The following is a 26,313-nucleotide window of genomic DNA, read 5'->3' as shown; positions in this document are numbered from 1 at the left end:
CGTGAGTGTGACAAGAACAGAAGGTCGGAGACGCCCACAAATGATGAGAGGGATTTCGTCTGTGCAGCGATGAAAAACAGCGGGGAGGTATCTACGGTCTTGTTTGCTTCCTCCTCGGGTTAGATGTAATGTCTGCGCAACATCCCTCCTCATACCGCTGACGCACGCGCAAGTACGCGACAAGATTCTGCGCACGACTCTAGTGCTGTTGTAGGCTATGAGGCGAAACAAGAAGAGGGAGTACATGGTTGAGCGAAGAATACAACAGCGGTGATTAGGAGGTGAAGAAGAAAAGGTGTACAATTCAACGAAGGACGAAACGACTGGCGACACTACACGAACTCATGCGCTTTCGCACTCTCACCTTTCAGTAGAATAACGCGTGACATGACAAACGGCACGTCTCTGTACGTCCGCAAGTTGAGGAAAAACGCGCCTGTGCCAGGCATCTGTCGCGTGCTGAAGCAAGTACGTACTACGTAAGCGAGCCAGCATATGGGCAGGTGCCCGTCCGCTCTGTACGCGTTGCTTTTAGGTCTTTCTTCATTGGTATAGCGCCTCACACCACACGCGCACGTGGATGTCGCGGGGGAAGGACTCGCTGCGATGTGCGTAGCGTCAAGATGACGAAGAAACCCAACGGGCAAACGAAAAAAAAAAAGAAAGGAAGACGCACATGTGAATGTAGTGGACGATGTTTAGTAGGCAATGGTCACCCACCAGTGCGCTACTCGAGCGATAGCACAACGACAGCACCAGCAGCTCTCCCGAGGTAGAAAGTGGGGAAACAAAGTCAAAAAAGCGAACGAAAACGAAAACGAGGGTGCGGAAGAGAGAGTAGACGCAGGAGCAATGCCGAGCCTCTAACAGATCGGATGCGTTGAACGCATGTGCTACCCTCTTTCGTTTCCCCTTTCGACGACAAGACAGAGTTGAGAGGGGGGAGCAACAGAAAATAAAGACACAAATATTTGAACTCCACCGGGGGTGGAGAGCAGAGAGGCAGTCCTTCCGTTGCACGCGTGCATTGGCGAGCAAAAAAAAAAGAAAAACAGGGAAAGAAGAGGAAGTCAATGCACACGTCATTGTTGCAGTAGCGCATCGTAGAAGAGAAGACGTCGTAGAGAAACGAGAGCGGAAGTTAAAGGAAGAGGCGCCGTATCAACGCCAAAAAGGACGGGGAAGCGCGCCAGAGAGAGAGGCTTTGTGTGCTCTTTGACCTCTGGTGTGGTAGTCCCACGACTAGATCAGTGCACCGATCGCTCTGAAATCGCGCACGACACACACACACACACACACACACACACACGTACACACGCTCACAGGACCCCAGCCCCAAAAAGTGGATGAACCGAGTGAATGGGGGAAGAGAGTAATAGTGCTAGAGCTTACTAAACAGCTCGGCGTCTTCGCTGCGCATGACAAGGTCGAACTTGTGCGGCTGCATAAGCTGGTGTATCGCCTTTACTACGAACGCGTTTAGCGTCTGCTGCCCCGCCGCATCCTTGGTCACCAACTCGGCGTACCACTTGATCTTCGGCTCCGTGCCGCTGCCTCGGATGGTGATCTGCATGCCGCCGTCCACGTGCAAGGTGATCATGGACGTCTTGCCGAGAGACGGCCGGCCCAAAGGCGCGGCTGTGTCTACCTGTGCTGCGTAGTCTACCACACGCGTCACTGGCCGCCCTGCCACGTGAGTAGGGTACTTCCCCGACACCGCAGTGCGAATGCTCTGTAATAGCAACGCTGTCTTTGCAGGGTCATCGGTTGTCACGTACGAGTTGTACGTGAAGTGGTAGCCGTACTGCCGGTACAAGCTCTGCAGGTGCTCCAGCAGCGAGCAGTGCCTCTCCTTTCGGAGGTAGCAGGCGAGGTCGGCGACAACCACCGCAGCTGTCACGCCATCTTTGTCCATCACTCGATCGCCCCACATGAACCCTATCGCCTCCTCGTACGCAAAGAGCGTCTGTAACCCCTCCCTCGCCCTGCGCTCCATCGCCTTGTTGCCGATAAACTTGAAGCCTGTCAGTGTCTCCGAGTACTGCGCCCCTTCCTTGAGCGTCATCGTCTTGAGGATACATGAGCTGACGACCGTGGACATCAGGAGGCAGTGGTCGAGCGCGATGCCCTTCCAACGCGCTCGCTCCATCGCCCACCATCCCAGCAGTGCACCGATTTCGTTACCCGTCAACACGTGCCACCCCTCCCCATCGGAGAGGCGCTCTGCCACACCCAGGCGATCCGCATCCGGGTCATTTGCCAAAACGACGGAGGCGCCATGCCTCTCTGCTGTCGCAAAGGACAAGGCAAACACCGACCTTCCTTCCTCCGGATTGGGGAACCGCACAGTGGGGAAGTCCGGGTTCGGTTCGGCTTGCTCCGCCACAACGCTGAGGTGCGACGCAGGAAGTCCCAGCACGTGCTGAAGCCCATATGTGGTGAAACGAGTGCCTACGCCGTGCATCGCGGTGAAGGTGAAGCGCACAGCGGACGCGTCGCTAGCCGGGACGTAGGAAGAGCGCAGTGTGGTGAAGTAGTCTTCGAAAACGGCGTCGTACGGGTCTACGTGATCGGTCGCGGTGAACGGGGCCCACGACGATTCGAGTGGGGTACGGTTCGCCTTGATGAAGGCTGCAATCGACGCGTCAAGCGGGGCGACAATCTGCGCCCCATTGGTCCAGTAAACCTTTAAGCCGTTGTACTCCTTGGGGTTGTGGCTAGCAGTCACCATCACCCCAGCTAACGCTTTGAGGAACCCTATCCCGTACGGTACGAACGGTGTGGGGACACAGTGGGCGTACAAGTACGTCTTGATGCCCTGCTGATGCATGACAGTGGCTGTGATCTCGCCAAACTTGCGGCTGTGATGTCGCCCATCGTAGCCGATAACAATTCCGCGCAAGAGCTCCGTGGGGGAAAACTGCTGCTTCATGTATGCCGCCAGCCCTTGAGCCGTCTGCAGCACAGTGAGACTATTCATGTAAGCGTTTCCGGCCCCCATAGTGGATCGTAGACCGGCGGTGTCAAACTTCATGCGCCTCTCGAGGCGACGTCGCAGCTCTGCCGTTTCCTTCTTGGCTGCCAGGGACTCGATGACCTGACATGTAGTTGGATCGCGGTCCCACGCCAGCCATTGCTGCACTTTTGCGTCGAGGGACGACATGGCGTGCACGTTGGTGACTCGCTTTTCCCTTAGTCTCACAGTCAACAGTTACGGCAATGACAAGCAGGTGCGGTGGAGGAAGAAGGAGGGGGCAAGGATGTGAGGGCCAAGATGAGGGTTCCGCAACGCAAAGAACCGAAGAAACCTGGGGCGCAAGTGGGTCTAACACTCGAATGAGAAGGAATTGGCGACGATGCGAGTAGCTTGTGGTGCGCAACGATGGCACAACACCGCCGCTGCTCCCAGAGCAAGTGTGTTTGAAGTAGGGAGGGGTTAAAAAACTCTCCAGTGCGCCACGGAGTCCCAGTGGAGGTCAGCATGCCAAAGGGTGAGAAAGGAGGAAGCAGGAACACACGCACGCACACGCAGAGGTGGAGGATGAGTGGGGCTGTGCGTGTGTGTGTGTGTGGGTGTGTGTGTGTGTGCCTACTCCAGTACGACATACACCCAGAAGACTGTGGCGCTTAGGAAACAAACAAACCGAAAAGTCACCAGAACACCCACGTCCTCTGGGGTCAATGGCTGGAGCAGCCACTGACACACAGGGCGTGTGAGGCACATCGCTACACGTGCACCTAAAAGATCGTTGTTCCAGGGCCTGCTTCTCGACAGAGCGGCCCGTGAGCTCGTCCACCCACCGGTGCTTCTCAGCAACCACTACCGCTCTTGCCGCAGCGACGAATGAATCCTCCTTGTGTGTCTTTCCCTGTTCATTTTCCTGTCACGTGTGAGGATCAGCTCACCCAAAGCGCACAATAGAAGACCCGAGAAAAGGAACAAGAGTGAACGCAGAGACGACGGTGCCACCACACGCGCACCAACATCACCACCCCACTACACGTGTTCATACGCATTGGGTTCGAAGGCCATGCTGCTCACGTGCCACGCGGTCCACAAACTGCAACAAGCTGGACCATCCGGAGACGAGCTCAATGCTGCCGCATAGTGCGGTAAAGGCAGCCAAGGAGACCTCGCCGGGTACGGCGCCATCCGCGCCCGTACAGGTCGAAGAAGCAGCGAAGAAGCTCCTGTCGTAAAGCACAAGGGACTCCAGTCCTGCCTGCCGGAACGCTTGCAGAAATGCAGCTGTATCAGCGCTGTTCAGCTCTGGCCACGAGGCATCGAGTGGGTAAGATAACCTTGACGATGGCCCCTTTGACGGACCCCGCGCCTCGCTTTTTTCACCTACCTGCGCAACTGGAAGGGTTGATGCCGTCCTTGCAGACGCGGCTGCAGCTGCTGCCCCTTGTTTCACGTAGTGGGTCAGCTCACGCAGAAGTCGAAGACTCTTGCACCCAGTCATCGTCAACTCCAGTGGCATGCACACACTGCGGCGAAGCTCTTGCTGAGCCCTTCGTTGCACCGAGTCACTCTGACAGTGCATCGTGTCTGCCTGCACATAAGAGGGGTGTATGAGGGAGCAGAGAAAGTAATCTGTTTGTTTCACCTGCGGCGGCGGGACAATGCCATGCAGCGTGGTGATGAGCTGCTGTGTTGCCTCCTCGCGCCACTTGTATGGCAACAGCAAAGAGCATGGAGCAGTGAGAGAGCTCGCGGCTTCGTCGAGAGTGCGTCGGGGTGCAGGGCCGAGAACGGCAGCGGCATGCCTGCGTTCCAGCGGTGCGGCAGAACGCTCGGTAAACTGCGGCAACGTGGAGCGCAGCAAAGCGACCCATTCACCGCGCCGCTCCATCACCGCGGCTGCCCCCGTACGCCTCAGTGACATTGTGGGAGTCGCTGAAACTCCGCCTTTCCGGCGATGCAGCGAAAGGTACGGCGCTACTCAGGGAAGTGAGTCAGCTGCATGTGCGCCAACACAGCGATTGGGTGTAAGGGGGGAGGGCGCGCAGCGGTGGCGGCGACGGCGGTTTGAGCAAAGACCAGAAAAGACTTGCGAAGGCGGGCGCGTTTTCTCCGCCGCGCGCAGAGCGTCTCAGGGATTCCCACGTATGCCCCCGTGCACACAACGGCAGGGCCGGCACTTTTTCGGGGAGTGCAAGAGGCAGAAAGCAAAGTGAAGCAGAAAGACGAGAGGCAGTGGTGAAGCGGAGAATGTGGTGTCAAATCACGCTGGAGTTGCGCGCAACGGAGACAGAAGGAGAATAGACGCGGCTGCCTGTATTCATGTCCAGTCTAAGAGGAAGGGAAAAGGACAAGGGAAGCATGCAACAGTGGGACAAAGGGGTAGAGAAAAGAAGTCGAAGAGGCTAGGGAGCTCTCCTCTTCGCCTTGTTGAAAATCGGCCACCGCGGCGGACTCACATTGTGTTGCATAGGCCGTACCACGACGATTTTTCGGGTGGTCGTTAACTGGGCGCTACACACGCGCTCAAAAACGAATGAAAAAGAGAGAGGGGGAGCAGCAAAGAGGCACCGTAGGAGAAAGAGAGGCGGTGCGGCGGAGCATTTCTTCTTTCTGTTTTTCAGCGTGTCGTTCTTCCACGAACAAGTCCAGAGATACGCGGCGGTAACGCGCAAGCAGAGCGAAAACTAACATAAAGAAGTGGTGACGGACTTGCATACACGTACACAGCCGTCTGCACACTCCATTAGCAGGAGAGGAAGGGGGAGATCATCTGTGTTATCCAGTGCAGCAACGTGGCAGGCAGTGAGGATTTTTTTCTTCCTCTTCGAGGCCCCACAAAGCAAACGCAGAGGAGGTTCAAGATAGCACATCAGGCGCACTCACCAACAGTACAGCAACACGGTCACTTCGTTGCAGCTGCGTCGCCGTCCGATGTATCCACAGGAGGGCAGTCGGCAACATGCGAAGAGAGAGGGAAGAGGAGAAATGAGTCAGCGGTAAGGTGCTCAGGCCGTCCCGGTTCGTTCTCTGCTATGTGCATCTGTGGAAAAACTGCGCTCTAGTAGAAGAGCTTACGGTACAGCACCGAGGCGCCTTCCTCAGCCCACTCACCGCGTGTTACCCACAGCGGCTCAAAGGAGGAACTGGAGGCGGCCATGGACGCCCCAACCCACGCACCGTCGGCAGTCTGCGCCACATTCAGCCCCCCCTCCCGCTCACAGCGGAAGTAGGAGGAGTCCAGCGCTTTCAGCTCCTCCAGCATGCGGTCGCGGAAGCCAAGTACAAGGCTACCGCCTCCAGCAAGCAAGTGCGGCACTGTATGCAGCTGCCATTCCGGGTCCATCTGTCGCTTGCACATGGCCATCAGTGTCGCCACATTCCGCTTCCCGTCGCCAGTTGTGCCAAAATACACCTCGAAGGGTAGAGCAGCCTTGCGCTCGTCGAGTTGCACTCGTGTGCCGTCCGGTGCCTGCAAGTCTGTTGCAGCGCGCACGACAGTCCCCTTGACGGCCGTTGACGCAGGTCCCTTCCCTCTAACAGACGCTACATCGCCGACTCCACCCACATACGGCAGTACGTGTGCCAAGCAGTGCTTCACGTCGGCCACCCAATCGCACCAATAAATCTCTCGCGCCACGCTATGCGACAACGCTGGCGCAGCTGCCTCGACGACAGGTCGGTGCTCGCTCAGCAGTTCGCTGTACTGGGCCGTGACGGCGTCGCCGCCAACGGGAATCGTGTCAACGGAATGGCGTAGTGCGTAACCATCCAAAACGGCGGTAACAGTTGTGTGGCTATGGCCCACATCTAGCACAATGCTCGAGGCAGAGCCAGACGCAAATGCCCATCCCACACTCGGTCGCATGCAGTAGAGAGCCGTCGTGAGGCCGGGGGTTTCGAGGATGAGCTGAAACAACGCCTCCAAAACGTCCGTCCGCTCGTGCCAGACCTCAGGCAGGACGAGACAGAGCGGGTCCTGCTCAGCGTTCTCCAACACGTCTCGCTTTAGTCGGCGCAGCGAGTCAATGTGTGTATTGGGATAGCGCTGCAGTTGGCGCAGACTCCACAACGGAAGCAGCGCGTGTGGGACAGTCTCACCGCTTTGACTCAGCGAGGTGCCTTCATCTCTGCCAGCCGCATCATTCGCGAAGGCTGAGGACAGTAGCGGCGCCGTGTCGAGGTTCTTACTGGCGGTGTACAGAAGTGAAATAAGATTCACTTCTTCCGGGGCGGCAGCGGCGCGCAGTGCTGGTACACACCAGGTACACGTCGCGTCGCCAATGTAGCCCGCCCGGACGTTAAACGTGCCAACCTCCACCACAGACATTTTTTTATTACACTCACGAGCACCTACACGCGCACACGCTTCGTGGCCCTTTGAGAAGTGCACACAAATACAACCATCACACGACCACAAGAACAGCACTGCTGGCAATAGGAGCGGCAGCGTCAGGAGGTAAAGCACCGTCTCGATGCAAAAGCCGATGCACAAAAACTCGCTTGAGCTGCTCTGATGTGATAAAATAGAGGAAAACAGAAGATGCCAGCATGTGCACAACCAAGACAAGCATTGGGGCGTACACCGACATTAGTTTCGCAGAGAGAGAGAGAGAGAGAGGGGAGAGAGAAGAGTGCGAAAAGAACGGGCACAGAAATATGGAGAGACGGTGGTGGTTGAAGGAGAGAAGCAGACACTCGTCCAAGACTGGCAGTTGGAATTCGCTCAACACCAAATCACGCTGAATCGCAGTTGCCACTATTCGTTTCGGAGGCGAACCTCCTCAGAGGCGGCGTCTTCATCCTTCCTCAGCGAAATACGGGTGTGTGCCGCTTGGCTACCGTCTTGCCGCGCCAGTGCCGCTGGCAACACGGACTTCGACCCTCTGGCCCAACAACAACACTGCGACGAGATTCATGAGCTTCTCTTTCCCGTCCCCTTCTCTTTCTTGTACGTTGCGCGTCCATCCCTGTCGCAGCTAAAAAATGCCATTTGGCGCAGCACGAGACGGTGACGCTTCTTCAAGAGCGCTGAGCACAGGAAGGAAACAGACAACAGAGGAGCAAAGAAAAAAAACGAAACGGCACACTTGCGTAAAGGTACACCGACGCCGACAGACAAATGCACTGCCGCGCGCACCCAGCCCCTCTCTCCCCATGGCAGCGATGCACGATGCTATCGAGCCTCTTCCCCATTGCCCTTCATTTGCACAACAAAGGCACGCACGCACGGCACATCGGCAAGGTGAAGAGTAGCGCCGGCACTGATTAAAAGGGGAGGGGAGAAGGGCACATGCTACACGCAGGTTTTGCATTACACTTCAGGACTGCCTCTAGCGAGGCCACAGTGGCGCGATCCACACATGTCTCGGCAGCAAGGCGCGTGGCGAAGTAGAACACACATGCCCTCGCCAACGATGGTGCTGGTGAGCAGACAAGGTGCTGTTCCCTGGCGATGCGGCCGACCTCGCCTACCTCCTCCGGCGTACGGGGGGTGAGATGAACCTCGTATCGCGGGGATGGGGGGCCCGTCGCCTCTAAAAGGGCTCGAGAGGCGCTGCCGTCTGCATTATTCGCTTCTTTCTGCTTTGGCGACGCGGGTTTTGGCATAGCAGTCGAAGACGACTGCCACAGCTGGTGGTAAGTCTTGTCCCTGACGTCGCCGAGCTGAGACAGCTCTGTGCTGCCGTTGGCCTCTTCCTTGGGACGCTGCTTTGGAGCTGAGGTCGCCACCGGCGAAGCTCGCTTTCGTTTTCGGTGAGGTACCGAGCCGGCGCTCTTCTCGACGCGGGCGGCAACTGCCGCGTCTGGCGCCGCTTCCCCTTTGACAGCCCGCTGGTGGGGTCGAGAGAGACCCACACGAACTCGGCCTCCGACCCAGGTGCTCTTATACTTTGACGACATCGTCGCGGATACTGTCGATGCCGATGGCAGTGGTGGCGCCATTGGCGGCATCAGCAAAGCGTCGGTATTCCTGCTTGGCGGCATCAACAGCGGCAGCGCACCTTTGCTCACCTCGACCTCATCGTCTACGTTGATGACTCTTACCTCCGCACACCGATGCAACGGGGCATTCTGGCGTTTTTCAAAGGCCCCGCACCGCTGGCATTGCAAGCACGGCACGTGAAAGCGCTCGTCCGATTGTACCTCCGCCAAGCATGCTCGGCATATGTCAACCTGGCAGATGGAGCAGCGGTAGAACAAGCGAGCCTGAGCAGGTAAAGGTGCCCCTACTGATGGCGTCTTTAGGTCCTCCTTTCCTTCAACCTTCACCACGCTTGTGCACACGGAGGGAGAGGTCATCGCTCTCTCGGCCATCTCCTCGATCCAGTCGGTGTGGCCACAAAAGTCACAGCTGACCCCCTCGATAGAGCCGTAGGCGGAGCGTGGACGCTTCTCGAGAGTGTGAAGTCGCCAACATACAAACTGCCGCTTGACAGGGTCGTAGAGAGGACTGCCTAGCTGCAGGACCGCGTGAAGGAGGGGGTCCACGTCATCGGCAGAGTACGAGTTCCGCTCCAGCTCCTGTGTTTCCTCCCCAACACAGCTGTCATCGAGGGTAGAACGAGAGAAGTCGGTGGAGGTGACCGAGGATGTCACAGCAGCGCCGCCGGATACACTGCGCGATGTTGATGTGGCAGCACGAGTAGAGGAACACGCCTTCGCCGCTGTGCTTCGCTTTGTCGCGACGGACTGTGCGGAACCCCAGTAAGGCTCTCTGTCTAGCACCTGCGTGGCAACTAATTCATTGTTAATGAGTTCACCCGTGCCCCTCTGCTGGTGGCGCGGCTGTGAAGTCGCCACTCGACTGGCTGGGGGCTCGCGCTTGGTGGCGTTAGTTGTTGTTGCCCTCCGGTCTTGAAACGGTCGCAGGATTTGGTCAAGCTCTCTATCGGGTGACAAACTTCGAGAGTAAGAGCGAGCCAGCACGATGAAGCGGTCAAAGTTCACCGGGGCGGCTGAGAATCGTCGAGCGCCATTCATCACGGCGACTGTCGAAACGGCGCCGCGAGGGGAGGGAGGCGGAGGAGAGCCTGAACGAGAAGGGAAGAAGGGGAAAAACGGAGGCCTGGGACACGGGAAGAAAAGGGCCTTCAGTGTAGGCTAAAAGCCGATCCTTCGCGACAAGACAGACAGAGGTGCAATGACGAAGTGCCGGCCAGGAGAAGAGGACGAAAGATGGGGTAGACACGCAAAAGTGGGGGTGAGGAGTAAACAGCACGGTGGAGACACGCGTAGGTGAGAGCTCCTCTATGATGGGCCGCAGGTACTCTTCCAAGCAGCCTTCTATGAAAAAGGCAGATGCGTGCGTGTGTTTGCTGCTCTAGTCGTCTTCTTGGTGTACCGGAGAGGACGGCCAAGCATGACTTGGGATGCCGTCGGTGCTCTCTCCTTCGTCGAGAAGAGAGGGAGACGGCGGCGGCTGGGTGCGTAGGAAAAGCGATGGGAATGCAATGAACAAAACGGCGGACCAGCGCTGCCGCTCTCTGTCTCTTTCAAGCGCCGGCTCGAGAGTGGGAGAGAGGGAGGGAAATGTTCGTGTGGTAGCGTACGCGTAGGTGCGTTGATTCGCTTCTTCTCTTGTCTGTATGAAGGTGGGTGTGGAGGTGTGTGCAACGACGAAGGAATGCCGGCGATGCGCTCTCTCTAACTCGCGCTTCTCCAGTCACACAAACCTGCAGTATTGTTGATAAGAGGGGCAGAAAATAGAGCGAGAGTAAGGACGTCAGAGGTGGCAAGGAAAGAGAAGAGCACACGAGGGAAATCCTGGCGATAGGGCCCGCCTCACGTCTGGCGCGCGCGTGAACTCGCGCACGACCAGCAACCAAGTAAAAGCGCCGTTCGTCACACATGACATCATGAGAGGATTGTGAATGGCGATACAGGCCGTCACGAGCACAGATCATTGGTAACACGCTGAAGGCGTGTCGCTGTACAGTGGCAGCGACCCGAGCAGCGACGGCAGGTTATCTCGAGCCGCCACCTGCTGCTGTGGGTGGTTTGCTTGTGCAGTTCTCTCTCGGTGTCCTTTTTTCCTGCTGAGAAGTCTTCGACGAGCGCCACACCGGCAGCAGCCAGGTTGAACAGAAGAAAGGAGCACGGGTGCAGAACGAAGATGAAATATGATAAAAATGGAGCAAAACTGCAAGAGGCTCCAAAACGTGCAGGCGCGTGCTGAGACGTGCGGACGCGGCAGGCAGAGAGGGCCTGCAGGCGGTGGCAGACACCTCCTCATTAAAGACACAACATCACACACACACACAACAGGGCCAAGCAACCTACATGGGAGAAAACGAATGCAGTGAATAGCGGAAGAAGGAGGAACAAAGCAGTGAGGAAAATAGCGTGAGAGAAGGCCTTGCATGAGCACCATTCATGTCTGCGAAAATCGAGCTATACGGCGAGAAAAATAAAGCGCGGGGGTATGATGAGATACATGCCACTGAAAGTCCTCCATACAACATCGATCAACGACGACCACACAGACCACACGTGAAAAATAAAACCCATAGGGGGGGGGGGGGCGGCGAACAGGAAAGCATAGAGAAGGGATGAAAGAGGAACGGAGCATGAAAAGAGCGCAAAGGAACGCCTCATCGTCCTTGCACATGGTGATAAGAAGTGACACGTAACGAAGAACGCGCGGAGAGCTCGGAACAGGCGCACAGAGAGGGAGAGAGGGAGAGGGAGAGGGAGAGGGAGAGGGAGAGCGAGGGGGAGCGCGTAGAAGAACACACGCACGCAAGGAGAAGGATGGAGGCTCTCGTTAGAGAAAACGGACGAGAAAACTGCGACGAAAAAAAAAGGAGGAGGAGGAGGGGGAAGACTATAGGGGGAGCAGCGGCATCAAGGTGGAAGAAAGTTAACAACTAAACCAAAGCGCCTCCCACACAAACCAGGCCAACGCACAGACCCACGAGACAGACGTAGGGGGACAGTGTGGCTCCGCACGACATCCACAGAGCTGAACCGAAAACCCCAGAGAGGCAGTGCTACGCAGAACAACAACGAAAAAAAAAGAGGGCCTTTTCGTAGGACAGATCGAAAAGAGAAGGAATACGAAAACCGTCGGGAGTTGACACGGTGTACGCTATTGTCTCTCGCTCGATCCGTCCTTCTCTCCCTCCCCCCTCCTCCTCCTCCAGCACCCCACACGAATACGCCGGCGCCAACACGTCAGTGGCGCACGTGGATGCCGCCATTGGCCTCTGTTGCGCCAGCGATACTTCCTCCTCATTGACCTACAGGGTCGAACGGACATGAAGACACACACACACACACATACACACACGCATATATGCACATTCATCCATACATGGACTCACAAGAAACCAGTCCATATCAGCAGCGCAAAATCCTCCCAAACGGCAGCAGGTTTCTGTGCACAACAACAACGATGAGAGGGTGTGAAAAGGGGGACGTAAGAAGAAGAACCAAAGAGGCAAAACAGTGCAAAGTAGAGAAACAAAGAACAAGTGTAAGCGGCATGGACGATGAAGGACTGCAGCCCTTCGGTGTGCACGCCCTCTACTCAGTTTCACCAACGCGTCACACACATGCAGCGATGAGCATGTGGGTCACCTGTTGGGGCTCGCCGCAGCTTCTACCACGATGACAGTGGTGAGGCTACACTGACTGACTCTAACACTAACTGAATTCCTTGGACTGCGGGCGAGTGTGGAGCGTGGGTAGAGCGCGGTAGGCCACTGCTGTTGCTGCCGAGGATGCGAAGACGACGACCTCGCGTGCAACATGGCTTCGGGGTCGCTGGAGGTGTTGGGCAAGACGTGCACTGTGGCCGGAGGGTGCAGGCCTCAGACGAGACACGAGTGATCTCTCGTGAATCCAGGTCGGTATCGTCAAAGAAGCGACCAGACGAGCCGCTGGCCTCGGTGGAGGAAGAGTGGAGGTCATCTGTGTCCGCTTCGGCGGAGCGCGCAATGCTGGGCACGCTGGTCGGCGTCGAGGATGGAATACATGAAGAGAAGAGGGTGCTGGAGAGGAACGCCGAGGAGACACTCGAGCCGCCGGCAGCGTTGAAAGTGAGGCTGCCGTGCGAGACGTCCTTGCGCGCACACATCTCGGACGTTCCATCGTGGCCAACAGACAACGCCCACTGTGATAAATTTCCTTCTTTCCGGGGGTACGGGGAAGGCTCACCATCCTCGCGGGAGAGAGAGATTGGGATGGAAAACACCACTTCGTGCGGCTCGCTGGCCCCCTCACTCCTTGCGTGAAGCGGCGATGCGGCAACGATAGCCGTGCTGGGGGTTGCTTTGAAGGAGTTCGGTAGCTGCGGCGTCTTCACCTCATCCTCAATACGCACAGCGTCACGTCGTATCGACGCACTTGTGGGAACAACACCTCGGCGCAGTGCAGCACTGTGTTTGTGGGCAAGCTTCACCATGCCTCGCACACCGCTGCCGCTCAGTCGCGCGTCGAGCGGTGTCAGTGTGGGGTGCCTTGGTATCAAAAGCTGCAGAGCCGGTGGCTTGTGTACTGCATGCCCTGATAAGGCCCCGTCGTCGTTGCCTACCACATCTGCATCGCTCTGCGCGCGCAGCTCTATAGAAGTACCAAGGGCTGCGCTTTGTGGTCCAGCTATGACCAATCTGTATTCGCGGAATGTCGTGGAGATGCCGATACGAAGATACAGTGCTGGAAGAGCAGTGGTAGAGGCCACGGAGAGTGCTGCACTCGACGTCTCACTCGATCGCATCGGGCACGACACCTGGTATTCCACTGCCTCCGCGCCATCAAGCTGAAGTGATGGAGACTTCACATCGGCGTGCTGGCGCGCCTTCACTTCCTTCGTCAGTGCTGCGTCGATCACGCCCTCTTCGACTCGGATTCTCTTTTGCTCGAATTGGAAGAGCGGCGAGTAGTACCAGAGAATGGTCGCGCAGCTACCATTAGCGTCACTGGCAGCTTCGCGGACTTGGCCGCTGAGATCGACGGCATCTGCCTGAAGCTCCCCCACAAAGCAGAACGCTGTCAGGAGACTGTCGCTGCAGCGGTGTGTGCCGGGCAAGACCTCGGCGCTGCAACTAACAGGAAGAAGCCTCAGCTCGTGCGAGCCTAGATGCAGCACAGAAGGCAAGGCCATTGTTTATCTGCACGAGTCTACGCCTCTGTTATCTTGTGCTGCCTGAGCTCTGCACTGAGACTGCGGTGACACTTTTTTCTCCTCTGTTGTTGTCTTCGACGTGGTGGACTAGCCACCCGATCTCACGGCGGTGCGGACAGGAAGAGCCCCAGAGGGGCTGAGCAAACGAGAGAGGGGAGGGGGGGGGGCAAGGGAGACGGCAGGCGTAAAGTCTGTACACACAAAGAGAGAGAAAGCAGAAAGAGGCACACAGCGAATGGAAAGGAGGTGAAAGGGGGATGCGGAGTCCACAGCGCAGAAACATGGGCAATCTCCGAATACAAGAGTGGGAGGGGAAAGGGCGAAGTCGATGAAGAACGTTGGGTACACATTAACAGGGAAAAGGGGACAAGGGATGAGGAAGAGAAGATGAAAATAAAATATCAGAAAGAAGCGTGTAGGGGTGTGGAATCGTCTATGTGCCTGCGCTCTCCTTGCAGAGCGACTAAGAGACGATGAGGCGGAGCGGAGTGGTGCAGAATAAAGAGACAAACAAGTCGAGGAGAGAGGGAAGACATCATAAAACAAGAAGTCCAGCACAGTACCAGACGAGGAGAAGGCACAGGAGATTATGCGTGTGGGTGCGTTTTCCTAATGAAATAAAGAGAGATCGGAGGTGAAGGTGAAGGTGAAGGTGCGGCGTGCAGTGACTTGGCTCCACCACTCATGAATCTAGTACGCGATGAAGCAAAAAAAAAAAAAGAATGAACATGAACGAGGCGAGAATGGACGAGGAGAGGGAAAACAAACGCACAAAGGGGGGGGGGCAGACACGACACAGGCAGACCTAACACAAACGACCACTCATCCACCTCGTAGTCTCTTGATGACGAACGAGTGTGTGAGTGAGCGGAGCACGTTTGGGCAACGGTAGGTGAGGCGGTGGTGGCGATGGGGGAGGGAGGGGGGGGGCAAATATATGAGCTTGCAAAAAGGAATGGAGAAATAAGAATACAGAAAAGCGGACGAAAAGAAGGTAAGCAAAACGAGGGAGAGGGCACACGTGCCACCGTCGCGTGAGTGTGCCGTCTGTTGGTACGCCTGCGCAATGCCACGGGTGATGACTCAGCGGAACGGCTAACAGAAAAGGAGGGGAGAAAACAAAAGAGAGAAACAAGGAAAACGAATAATAAAAAGAAAGGCAAAAGGGAAAACGAAGCGCACACTTCTGGAGGAGCGCAGCGGGGGTGGCGTACGGAGGGAAGGCAGGAATGTTCGAGTGAGATAGGTGATCGTGGTGGCTTGGAGGACTGTAGGAGCGTGCGAGCACGAGTCAACTGCAGCAAAGGCCCCACTAAAAAAAAAAAAGAAGAGCGCACGTGTGGCAAGCGCAGCAAAATGTGCAGCGGTACGGCACGCGCCTCTCTCTTACCCACAAGCTGGGCGGGGGGAACCGGTGGCACTTGCGGAGAGTCAGTCGAAGGAAGCGAGGCCCAAATTACTCAAACCCGCGAAAGAATCCGTTCCACTACGCGAGAGAAAGGGAGGCAGCACGAATGCCAACAATTCTTAAGCCAAAAGAGAAGGAGGATAGCAACGAGGAGGAAGTAGCAAATTCTCAAGGACATGTGAAAGACACCGAAAGGGTGCGGAGTCGAGCATGCATGCACTTGTTGAATCATCGGCCAATACACTACTCGTCCAACATGTTCAAGAGTGCTGCGACTCACAGTGCGAGAGACGAGAGGGTGGTACATGTCCACACAAGCGTAACGCGCTTTGCCATTCCATGGAAAGACGACATACACTTCTCCGCCTTATTCTGGCTGGTATCAACGCTGCAAGACGAGTGCACGTGCCTGAGCAGCAGCGCGTCCCGCTCGGCATGTTATTGCTGTTGCTCTTTTCTTGTTTTTTGCCTTTCACTCCTGCACGCGCACGCTTCACCAAAAAGCTGCCGTACGGACAAGGCAACGCAGAACCAAACTCTGCCAAGACGACGTCCATTAAGTGGGAAAAAGAACGCGAGGAAAGGGGCGGCGCACCTCATCAGCGTGAAGAGAACGCAGAAGGAGAGAGAGGGAGAGAGTGGGACAACGGAGAGGGGCTGGTGTGAGGTGTGGCCAAGAGATGGGGGAAAAAACGGGAGAGCGCAAAAGCCGTTAAACTGTAGAGTTCATCCCTTTGCGGGGGTTGCACACCTGCGCCATCGACGGCGTGCCTACACGCCGACAGAACGCATGCACGGCTGGCTGTTGAAGCACCTCGCGGACGTCGCTGGCATGAAGCACAAAGAAGGCTGGGGAGGAGGAGAAGAGTAGCTTGCGTATCGGCAACATGTCTCTCTCTCTTTTGACCCGCGGCTGTGTCCCTCTGTGCAGTGCCTCGCTGCACGCAGTGCACCTAGCGCCGCATCACTCCTCCATCGTTCGCACGCCATGCGTGTGTGACGTATTCCTCATTTGTTCTTCTCTCTTACGAAGGGGCCCTGCCGCACATCCACCGATTCACCAGCCAGTGGAGAGGTACACCGCGTTGGAGAGACTGAGAGGAAGCGCCAAAAGGAACGGCTGCAGTCTGACGCTCGTCTTCGCAGAGAAGCCAGACTCCATCGTGAGCGCCACGCAGGGTGGAGACGCCTGCAAGGCCATCGGAAGGTAACAGGACGACCCGCCATTCAACTTGTTCCTCCCCCCCCCTCCCCTCCCCTACACTGCCCCAAAGCGAAAGCAGCGGTCAGCAGCGTGCACACTTTCCACCCATAAGTACAGAGGAAACCCACCGGTGCGCGTCACTTTCGGTATCGCAGCTGTGTCATCTCTTACGCAAACTCGGCCTTCACGGCAGCCTCGATGGCCTCGAGTGCCGTTGTCACCTCGGCCTCCGTCGCCAGACTCTTGGGCACAATACGCAGCCCCGAGACGGCGTTCACCGGTTCATCTGTTGTGAAGACGTTTCGCACGACCGCCACTTTCTTCTTCTGCAGGGCATTGATGACGCGCTGGAGACGGCTCTCCACCTTCTTCAGTCCCTCACTTTTGACGTATGCCCGCTGCACCGCAAGAAGAATCACCGGGGACACGTCGTCAATGCTGTCCACCAGCTTGATCTTCTCAGTGTTGAACCTCGCCTCACGGAGGTGGTTGCGCATGCGCCTCGTGTGCTTCTGCAGCTTGGCCACAAATGTGGCATCACGCGTCAGCACTGCGAGCGACTGCGAGACGGAGGCCGTAATGTAGGGGGGCAGCGACGCCGAGAAAACGTATGCCGTCGCACCGAGGCGCTGATGGTCGATCATATTCGACGCGCCAGCGCAGAAGCCACCGACAGCACCCATGGACGTGCTCAGGCTGCCAATGTACACATCCACATCCATCGTTGGGATGCTGAAATGCTCCGGGGTACCGCGCCCCGACTTGCCCAGTGCGCCAAAGCCGTAGCTGTCCTCCAGCACGAGACGGAATTTATATTCATGGCACAGCTCCAAGATACTTGGCAGCGGGCAGATCTCGCCCGTACCTGAAAAGACGCCCTCCGTTACGACGAAGCGGCGGTGCGGCTTGTGGTACCCGTCCTTTGCCACCACCTCCTTGAGCTTCTCCTCCAGGCTCTTCATGTTACAGTGCTTGTATGAGCGAATGTCAGAGCGGGACAGCATGCAGCCCTCCATCACGGAGGAGCTGACACCGTCATCGTACACAAGGTAGTCACCACGACCAGAGAAGCAGGAGATGAGGGTGGCGACGGTGGTATATGCGAAACTGTATACAATCGTGTCGTCTGTCTCAAGGAACGTGGCCAGGTCCTTCTCCACCAAAAGATGCGGCTTGATAGTACCGTAGAAGCTGCGAGGCCCGCAACTCCCCACGCCATAGGCGTTCACAGCCGTCCGCGCAACTTCGACGATCTCCGGCATCGTTGAGAAGGAGTGGAAATCGTAGGTGGCGAGGTCTAGACACTCCTCCGCCTCGGACGAGTCGGGCCGCACTATGGTGATGTGGCACCCCTTGCGTCCCACCACCTCGGTCAGCCCGTGATACTCCGGCACGGGCACGTTCGATGTCACCGAGCACTCACCACGGAACGGAATTGACTGAAATGCAGCAATACGACGCTCCTGCTCCTCAAGGGAAAGTACGTTCATCGAATGCGGCGGCTTCGCCCTCTCGCGGCAGCTGCAGCGCTGTAGCAGAAGATACGCAAGCGCGGCGGCAAAGAAAAGCTCTAGCATGATGTGCAACGGATGGTCCATCAGCTCCTGTGCCAGCATTTTCGATAGAGACGACATGTTTTCCGGTCGTTTGCCTTGTACAATGAAAAACAATGGAGAACAAGGGGAGAAGAAAGATCAGCAGGTGTGTCGAGGTGCGGCACACAAAGGCGGCAGTTGATGGAGTGCGCGCAGAACGAAGAACAACAAGACAGGAGAACAGGAAAAGGAAAAAACGAGAGGAGTGCAACAGATGAAAGCGCAACAGTGGAAAAGAGACCCCCCAAAGAGGCGTGTTCTCCTGCTTGACTAGGGTTCACGGGGGGACATGTGCATTCGTTGGCGTGCGAAGTTCGATTTTTATGTTGGTTTTATTGTCTCGGGGAGAGCGAGGAGCAAGACGGAGAAGAGAAGAAAGAGACTACATAGTTGAGTGGTGCGGCTGCTACAGATCAGAGGAAACGTTGCTCAAGCATACGTCGAGCACAGAACGGTTCACCAAGGATGGGGCGCCATCGGTGACGGTGGCACAGCAGCACGTACGCACAACACGCAAATACCAGAAAAAAAATGTCTCTTTATATGCGCGCGCTGCGGCATCGTCCAGGTGGAGGGAGGGGGCGACGGGGTGGGCGCCGAGTGGGAGACAAATGCGCATCGTGCAGTGTGGGCTTTCAGGTCATTCGACGAGAAGGAAAAAGAGGGCGCATGTGCCTCTCCCTCCCTCCCTCCACACCACTCCACAAGGACGCCATGAGTGGGCTCACTTCAATCATCATCTTGTTGCCTTGGTAGCTATCGCTGCTGTTGGTGTGCCCTTCGACTTTCTGTTGTTCTTGTAGCGGAGAGTTGAGTAGTTGGCGTGTGCCTTCACATTTGCGTTTGTATGGGCGTGCCTGTACGGCGACACGAGCCCGCAGTCAGTAAACGCCCCTTCACGTTGGCGCTCCTGCTCCCTCAGTACATATCAGGACAATAAATCAGAAGGTCAAGAGAAGAGGCGTGGCAGATCCCGCTCTGCAACTTGCTGCTCATAATCCAACGCGCGGAGCTGATGGATCCATGCCCACTGCAAGAAGATGTGGAGCAGAAGGCGAGCCTCGTTCGCTTCCTGTAGCAATATTGACTGTAACCTCCGTCGAAGCCATCGCTTCCACCGGTCAAAAAAGCTCTGCGCTACGCGAAAAAGGGCCTCGTGACAGATGAATCGCGCACCAGCGCCAATGAGCGCACGACGCTGCCAAACGCGAAATGCCGCTGCCGCCACTCGTTGCGCCGTCCGCACCTGCAGAGGGAAAGTGAGGTAGCCCTCTAGGGTATGCAGGCGCCAACGGATCAGAGTAAAGCGAGCCAGCGACCGCTCGGCGGCGAATCGAATCTGCTCCACAGCCCGCAGCTGACGGCACTGATGCAGATGACACGTCCATGCGCGGAATCGAAGGCACGCATGCCGCTGGCGGCTCACTAGTCCCAGATGGACAGCTCTCCCCCGCTGTCGTACATGCGCTCGCGCCCACTGACACCATTTATCCCATGCTGTGCGACAGACGCCGTCCAGCAACAACACACCTTCTCGTGCGGCAGCTTCGGCATAAAGTACCTCGCGGCACAACCGCCGCTCCGTCACTAATCGCCACCACGCAAAGCACCTGGCACCCACACGACGCCACAAAACAATCTGAGCACGGTGCTGGACGCGCCTCAAGGCAACACGGCGAACCGCATAGAGACCCCACCGCAGGAAGCAACGCCACACTACCACCGTGTTCGCTGCTGCTCGAATGAGTTGAAGGTCGGCAAGCAGAGTGTCACGGCTTGATGTGCGTGCGCGCATGTGCTGTCGTAGAAAGGACTCAGAACACCAGGCAAGGCGGCTATTCTCCCTGGGCGACGATGAGCTCGACCCCTGTGTAGCAAAGGGTGCGTTGCGCTGCCGCATCCATGCCGTTCCAGAGAGGTGCGTGAGCGGACAACGACAGGAAGAATATCGGCCACTGCAACCACACTGAGGAGAGCGAGGAAGCGCTCGACTCTCTGCGCCAGACGTCCAGATGGTCCTATCACGAGAAGCATAAAGAAATTCCAAGGTACCGCGACTACAAGCGCATCTTACGAGCGGAATGTATCACTTCGGATCGAGAGAGGAGAGGCTAGAGAGCTGAGAGTGGCAATTGTGCCAGAGTAGGAACCTAACTCGACAACTGACGGGCGTTTCGGTGCTTTAAGGAATGCCTCACCCCCTTCTCTAAGTTTTGCGCTTGAAGTTGCTGCTTACAATTTCGGTAGCTGCGACGCCTCGTGAAACGGACAACGGTGGGCAATCTCGCGCTGCGAGTCGCAGCGCCGTCAGACTCGTCCCTGTGAGTACATCAGCATATCGAGGAAAGAGAGGGCGCGCCGAAAAAGAGAGAAGAGTAGAGAAGTGCAGAAGGTGAAAAGAGGGGACACGTGAGCATCGTCTGGGCATCAGAGTGGGGGGTCAAGGAGAGCCCTGTACGATAGCCAAGGGAGAAATACAAACGACGACGACTCGCCAAAGGGCTGCGGGGAATGTGCGCCAAATCAACACTAACACACGAAGAGAAGTGCACATGGGGTGGAAAGCGCAAGCGTGGCTACGTCATGAGCGCGCAGCCCTATCTTCACTACGTGGTAGCCAGCTGAACTGACCTGCCATCCCAAATGCAACGTCAGGGGCGTCTTCAAGCTGCGCGTCTGCGATGTTTCACCGGCTAGGGAAACGATAGGGACAACTTTATAGAGCAGAGAGAGACGCATTTGAGAGAACATGGTCGCGCAAAGCAGAGCATCGCAGCACCACGGCTATGAGCAGAATGTCTTCTCTCACGATCGCTGCTGCATACTGTTTAAATGTGGTATACACACTTCGATGACAACGGTCACTTCCGTGTGTGGTATTTCAGGGTCCAGTAACCTCACTCTGTGAAGAGAGAGCAGGGAGTGCCCTCCACTCCCCTCCCATCCCAAACCACCTCTGGCGGCGACAGGGTCAAGCATCTACACCACAGGGAAGGTCAGAGAGATGCAGCGCTGCTGGTGCCAGCGGGCAGGTCCTGGATGGTGCTGCGTCGGAGTGGCCTACGCAAGTGAGCACGTTTGACTCGCCCATACGATGAGCAGAGCGGCAGCATGGCTCGAGTGTGCCCCACTTGACCCTCGCTGCGTACTGACGTGGGGAGACTGACTGTCACCCCGAGAGGGATGCACCAGGCGGCGACCGGCATAGCGGGAGTGGCCGTGAGGCGACCTGCGAGGCGGGTGAGGTGTGCAGAGTTAGAAGCAGGGGCCCTGCTCAGATGCCTGGGTAGGCGCACTGCTGTAGCGCGTGTCCGCAGCTGCTTCGCACCCCACACGCGATCGCCCCGTGAAAAGCCGTCGAGTAGAGTGGAGTTAAACTTCTGCTACGGGGGAGAGAGCTCACACGTTGAAAAGAGAAGTGCTTAAGGTACACGTACGCGCGGGGATTCATTGAATTCAAGCGAGCAACACGAGTTCGTGTGTAGAAGAGAGCGCGCAGAAGCGTGGTGAGCCTTCTCTTGTGAAGCTGCCTGCGTTGGTACTCGGCGCGTTTCCTCTATCCATTGCACACAGAGAGACTTTTCGAGCCATCTGTTCAGAGCAGAAGAGAGACTTCTGCAACTCCAGAGGGCAGAATGTCATTGTTTCTGAGGTAGATGCGTCCGCAGCGGCAAAGACAAGATTGAACAGACGTCGGTGGACAGGTGTACGCTAACGCACAAGAGCAAAAAGGGCATGTCGAGTTCGAGACCGAGCTCAGCAGAGCGTAATGGCGTACGTTCGCTGGCAGGGTTCCTCATGCATCTCTAGAGCAGCCGAAGATGTCTCAGTTGACACGATGCTTCTTGTGTCGGCGCCGCGGCCTGCCCTCCAACGCGTGGAGCACTGTCCGGGCACACGCGCATAGATCGGGGTAGAGCGTCGCTAGCTGAGAGTCGTTCCGCCACATGTACTGAACGGCTCCCTTGCACCACTCGTTGCCGTCAGGTAGCGGGACTTCGAAGTATACGTCGTGGAGCCCCTGCCAGTCCTCGCGATGCCGCTCCGACGCCGCCCTCACAAATGCCGTTATAAAGCTCGCGAAGAAAACTGTGCTGTCCAGCGTTGCCCGTATAGTGAGCTTCTCTTCGAGACCCTGCCCCTCTATTTCTTCCAGGTCGGCCGTCTTGCTGACGAGCTGGTGCAACAAGAGAACGTAGTTCACTACGATCGAGCCAACCGGGTTTGGGACACCAGCCAGGGTCTGGGCGACGAGGGCGTGCAGGCACTTCATGTCTGCTGCATGGCTCACCGCGGCATTGCCGTACTTGTGCAGGGAAGACTCCTCCTCAGAGAGAAAGTGAGTGTGGAAGAAAGACCACTGCGCTGGCGAAAGGAGTTCCTTGGCGCGACTCGCGTACACGTTGTGCGACAGCACATGCCAGTCACAGAGACACGTCTGCCGGGATAGCGCCTCTGCCACCACTTGGATACATCGGTGACCCTCGAACCTCGAGATGATGGCGTTCAGATTCGGGCAAGTCAACCAGAAGAGCGTGGCGCCAACAGCTGCCGTGCGTCCGTTGCGGCCATTCTTGCCGGCGGTAATGCACAAGACACAAGCCTCACCGTGCTCCGCGCATGTAAAGAGCAGAGCGTCAGCGATACGGTAGCGATGTGGATCTGCCGCCTCAGCGTAAGCGTTGTACTTTGCTCCAGGGGCGGTACCCGTAGCCCTTCTCGCATCCGACATCACAACGAGAGAGAGAGAGACAGTCCACAGACAGATACACTCACACATACATGTACCTGCTTCCGTCAAGAGAAAGCGAGGGAGAGAGACGGCACCTCACAAGCAGGCACCAGTATCTACACGCTCATGTTAGGCGTCCGCCATGACGCAACCAATAAAGGAATATATATATATATCGAGAAGAAGATGAGAAGAAGATGAGAAGAAGATGCGGAATAGAGACGAGATGAAGCGACAGAAAATGGCGTTGTGCTCCTTGAGGCACAGGCAGATCGGCGACACAGCGAATGTCAGTCTCGGCGGCGCCGGAAGCGTCGTCACGCCTTGGCTCTTTGGAAAAGAGAGCGTGCCAGTGAAACCAACCGATGCATCCCGAAGGAAAAGAGGCCGCCACAAAGCGGAGGTGGGGGGAAGTAGTTGAACGGAACACACGGTCTCCCGCGCAACATCAGCTCCTACAATTGCACAGCTCGTGTCGGTATGCTGCCTCACCCACGCAAGGGAAAAAAAGAAGACGAGCCCCAGTACAACAAAGCACGCGATGGGGTAGAGGTGAAGCGCGCCCACTACACCTCCGACTCACAACAGAAAAGCCGAGGGGATCCAAACAGCATAAAATAAAAAGATGGCCGAAGGGTCGGGAAAACAGCGGTGCTGCCAGGCAGCAGAAAACATGACATGCTGAGGCACAAGAGGACAAAGTATTGTACATTCCACGCTTGTGCGAGGGCAGGAAAAGCGCGGTGAAGGAACAGAGGAAGAAAGCGTGAGCGCCATGTCGCCTCGCGCGATTACGTCGTCTCGCCCACCCTTACACCGCCCACGCTCACAGCTGAGAGACACGACCCACAAAAGAAGACAAACAAAGAGCAAGCTGATAACGGCGGGTATGGGTCTGATCGACCATTTCCTGCGACACACAAACGTTATCTCCGACACAGATGCTACACGTGAAAGGGACACTAAAAAGGGCAGACACAGCTCACAGACCGTAGATCTCGTTCACCTCCGCAATTGTGAACTCTGCCTTTTTAGGCTTGCTCATGCGATTGACTGACGCTTGCAGCGCCTTCTTGGATATCTTGGCCGACTTGATGTCCTCTGGATGAAACGCGTAGAGGCGCTCGCTCTCCATCATCTTTGCCTTCTTGCGCACAAGTGTTTCGTCGTAGAGCCGCCGCACACTGGCGTCTGTCTCCTCCGCAGTCAGGGTCTTCCTGGCAGCAGTCGCAACTTTGCCGTTTGCATAGCCCATCGCCTCAGCAGCCGCCATGGCGTCCATCTCCTGCCGCAGTCTCTGCCGCCGTTCCATCTCGGTATCGACCTGGCGCTGAACACTCTTCTGCAGTGTCTCCTGCGAGATGGTCTGCGAGGCGGCCACAGGGTAGTAGCGCGCATCTAACTTCATCAGGGTGTCCTCCTTGTGCAATAGGGACTGCGTGTAGAGGCGATCCACGAGGCGTTCCTCTTGCTCAGCGGTAAGGTATATGCAGCCCGGTGCCACCATGTCGTATGCTTCAGCGTCTTGAGCCATGATGGCAAGTAGAAGAAAGTGGAAAGGGTTACACGCGCACGTTCGCCTCTCAGCAGAGACCCATTTCACACGCAGCCGGGAAAGTGACCTCAGCCCCTCCGTCAGTGGACTTGCTGAGTGGGCTGAATGCTGAGCAGTGCGCTTCAGTCCTAACAAAACGTGAGAAAATGTGGTGCGGAGTGGAGGACTTGACGGATAGCTTCAAACTCCTCTACACCAGATAGACCACGAGAGGAGCACAGAGGGAGGGGAGACGACACCTGGCCCTTGCGATACATTCAATGGGTCTCACCAGTGCCGCGCATTACACGGGTTTTACAACGCGTCGCAATGACGCAGTCAACGGCCGTATATGCACGGGGGCGGGGATGGAGGCACAAAAGGGCCACGTGGAGAGTGGGCGAGTTCATACCAACGAGCACGAGAGAAGGCGAGGAGGTGCATAGCTGTGAAGGTCAGTAGCACGGCGGTGCGCTAACGCAGAAGAACGCGCGCACACGCGTACAGGCCTCTTTATGGCTGTCAACCTGATGAAGAGGGGGGGTGCAGAGGAGTGCAACACCTCCATCTGACTCACACATCCGCTGAGGGGGAGACGGGCGCACGAGTGGTGCCAGCTGATTCCTGGGGGTGATATGGTAAAAATTAACCCCTTTTTGATTCGTTACCTTCGCCCTTTCCTTCTTGCTTCCTCGTTGGCTATCCCCCCCCCCGTTCTGTCAGGGGCGATGACACGCCACTGTCAGGGCACCACCAAAAGGGAATCACGTGCCGCGTGAGTAATCCCCGTTCGCTGACATCATATCGAGGCACCTTTTCATTCGCCTCCGCCCCCTCATACGGTTCGCATGACCTCTTCTAAGTTCAGAGTAGTGAGGTGGACAAGAACAAAGCAAAGCGAGCACCTCCTCTGCAACCGTACAGGCTCCACACTGCTTGTTGGTGAGGCGATGGAAATGCGTATCGGTGCAAGATGTGATAGGGTATCTTTTCTGTCCTTCACAACAGCACGCGCCCCCCCCCCGCCTCTCGCCTCGTACGTGAAGGAGAGAAACCGGTGCACATCGATACACGCGGAGAAAGGGGAAAGGACAGAGAGAGAGAAAGAGGGGGAGAGAAGTACGTGCGTGCAACGGCTTACGAGTTCGTTGCCAAGAAGCGTACTGCAACGCGTGAAGTCGAGAGAGAGAGAGAAAGAAAGGAGAGGGGAATGCGCGAAAAAGAGGCGCCGAGTAAAGGGAAAAAAGAGAAACAAGAAGAAACCGAAAAGAGTGAGTAAACGAGGAATGTGAATGGAGAAAGTGTGCGGCGCGGTGCTGTGGAGGCGCCCAATACGTGCACGTCCTTGAAGGTAGAACCACCCTTCTGGGAGAGTGAGGTAAAGGGAGAAAGACAGCTTGGGGGAGAGGAGGAGGAGGGGGGAATAAACCAACCGCACGATGGACTGAGAAGAGAAAAACGTATGGCAGTAGGAGCCCAGCAGCAACACTAAACGAAAGAAGAATATTTACACGAGTGAAAATCAAAAATACGAAAAAGACTCAGCACGCGCATGTGTCGTCGTCTGCGTGAACACGTGGAGGATGACGGTGCGGGGCTGCTGAGTCGCAACGTAGCACTATTCATAGGAAGCAACACAGGGAAGGTACCTTTGAGTGGTCGACCAAAACTTACTCTTCACAAAAACACTAGCTCGCATGTACGCGGGCCGAATCGCCTGCCTGCTCAGCCACCCACCACCAGCGTC

General features: G+C 56.7%; 9 protein-coding genes across 9 annotated transcripts, besides 1 other annotated feature; all 9 read right to left on the bottom strand.

The window, feature by feature from the left end:
* Positions 1-1,381: 1,381 nt before the first annotated feature.
* LPMP_203510 (phosphomannomutase-like protein) lies at positions 1,382-3,163 on the bottom strand (the record flags this gene model as incomplete). Its single annotated transcript, XM_010700251.1, has 1 exon — positions 1,382-3,163. The coding sequence occupies one exon, from the start codon at positions 3,161-3,163 to the stop codon at positions 1,382-1,384; it is 1,782 nt and encodes a 593-aa protein (XP_010698553.1).
* An 844-nt stretch (positions 3,164-4,007) lies between these two features.
* LPMP_203500 (hypothetical protein) lies at positions 4,008-4,856 on the bottom strand (the record flags this gene model as incomplete). Its single annotated transcript, XM_010700250.1, has 1 exon — positions 4,008-4,856. The coding sequence occupies one exon, from the start codon at positions 4,854-4,856 to the stop codon at positions 4,008-4,010; it is 849 nt and encodes a 282-aa protein (XP_010698552.1).
* A 1,170-nt stretch (positions 4,857-6,026) lies between these two features.
* On the bottom strand, positions 6,027-7,295 carry LPMP_203490 (actin-like protein, putative; the record flags this gene model as incomplete). Its single annotated transcript, XM_010700249.1, has 1 exon — positions 6,027-7,295. One exon carries the CDS (start codon positions 7,293-7,295, stop codon positions 6,027-6,029), a length of 1,269 nt encoding a protein of 422 aa, XP_010698551.1.
* Positions 7,296-8,233: 938 nt separating this feature from the next.
* Positions 8,234-9,949, bottom strand: LPMP_203480 (hypothetical protein; the record flags this gene model as incomplete). The annotated part of the gene is made up of 1 exon (XM_010700248.1): positions 8,234-9,949. The coding sequence occupies one exon, from the start codon at positions 9,947-9,949 to the stop codon at positions 8,234-8,236; it is 1,716 nt and encodes a 571-aa protein (XP_010698550.1).
* A 2,620-nt stretch (positions 9,950-12,569) lies between these two features.
* LPMP_203470 (hypothetical protein) lies at positions 12,570-14,072 on the bottom strand (the record flags this gene model as incomplete). Its single annotated transcript, XM_010700247.1, has 1 exon — positions 12,570-14,072. One exon carries the CDS (start codon positions 14,070-14,072, stop codon positions 12,570-12,572), a length of 1,503 nt encoding a protein of 500 aa, XP_010698549.1.
* A 2,800-nt stretch (positions 14,073-16,872) lies between these two features.
* LPMP_203460 (serine palmitoyltransferase-like protein) lies at positions 16,873-18,339 on the bottom strand (the record flags this gene model as incomplete). Its single annotated transcript, XM_010700246.1, has 1 exon — positions 16,873-18,339. One exon carries the CDS (start codon positions 18,337-18,339, stop codon positions 16,873-16,875), a length of 1,467 nt encoding a protein of 488 aa, XP_010698548.1.
* Positions 18,340-19,249: 910 nt separating this feature from the next.
* Positions 19,250-20,200, bottom strand: LPMP_203450 (hypothetical protein; the record flags this gene model as incomplete). The annotated part of the gene is made up of 1 exon (XM_010700245.1): positions 19,250-20,200. The coding sequence occupies one exon, from the start codon at positions 20,198-20,200 to the stop codon at positions 19,250-19,252; it is 951 nt and encodes a 316-aa protein (XP_010698547.1).
* A 950-nt stretch (positions 20,201-21,150) lies between these two features.
* Positions 21,151-21,707: a repeat region.
* A 419-nt stretch (positions 21,708-22,126) lies between these two features.
* On the bottom strand, positions 22,127-23,032 carry LPMP_203440 (hypothetical protein; the record flags this gene model as incomplete). The annotated part of the gene is made up of 1 exon (XM_010700244.1): positions 22,127-23,032. The coding sequence occupies one exon, from the start codon at positions 23,030-23,032 to the stop codon at positions 22,127-22,129; it is 906 nt and encodes a 301-aa protein (XP_010698546.1).
* Positions 23,033-24,014: 982 nt separating this feature from the next.
* On the bottom strand, positions 24,015-24,566 carry LPMP_203430 (hypothetical protein; the record flags this gene model as incomplete). Its single annotated transcript, XM_010700243.1, has 1 exon — positions 24,015-24,566. One exon carries the CDS (start codon positions 24,564-24,566, stop codon positions 24,015-24,017), a length of 552 nt encoding a protein of 183 aa, XP_010698545.1.
* Positions 24,567-26,313: the final 1,747 nt, after the last annotated feature.

Source organism: Leishmania panamensis (assembly GCF_000755165.1).
Source record: "Leishmania panamensis strain MHOM/PA/94/PSC-1 chromosome 20 sequence".
Taxonomy (NCBI): Eukaryota; Euglenozoa; class Kinetoplastea; order Trypanosomatida; family Trypanosomatidae; genus Leishmania; species Leishmania panamensis.
The sequence above is the reverse complement of the archived record's forward strand: the minus strand, read 5'-3'. Positions and strand labels throughout refer to the sequence as shown.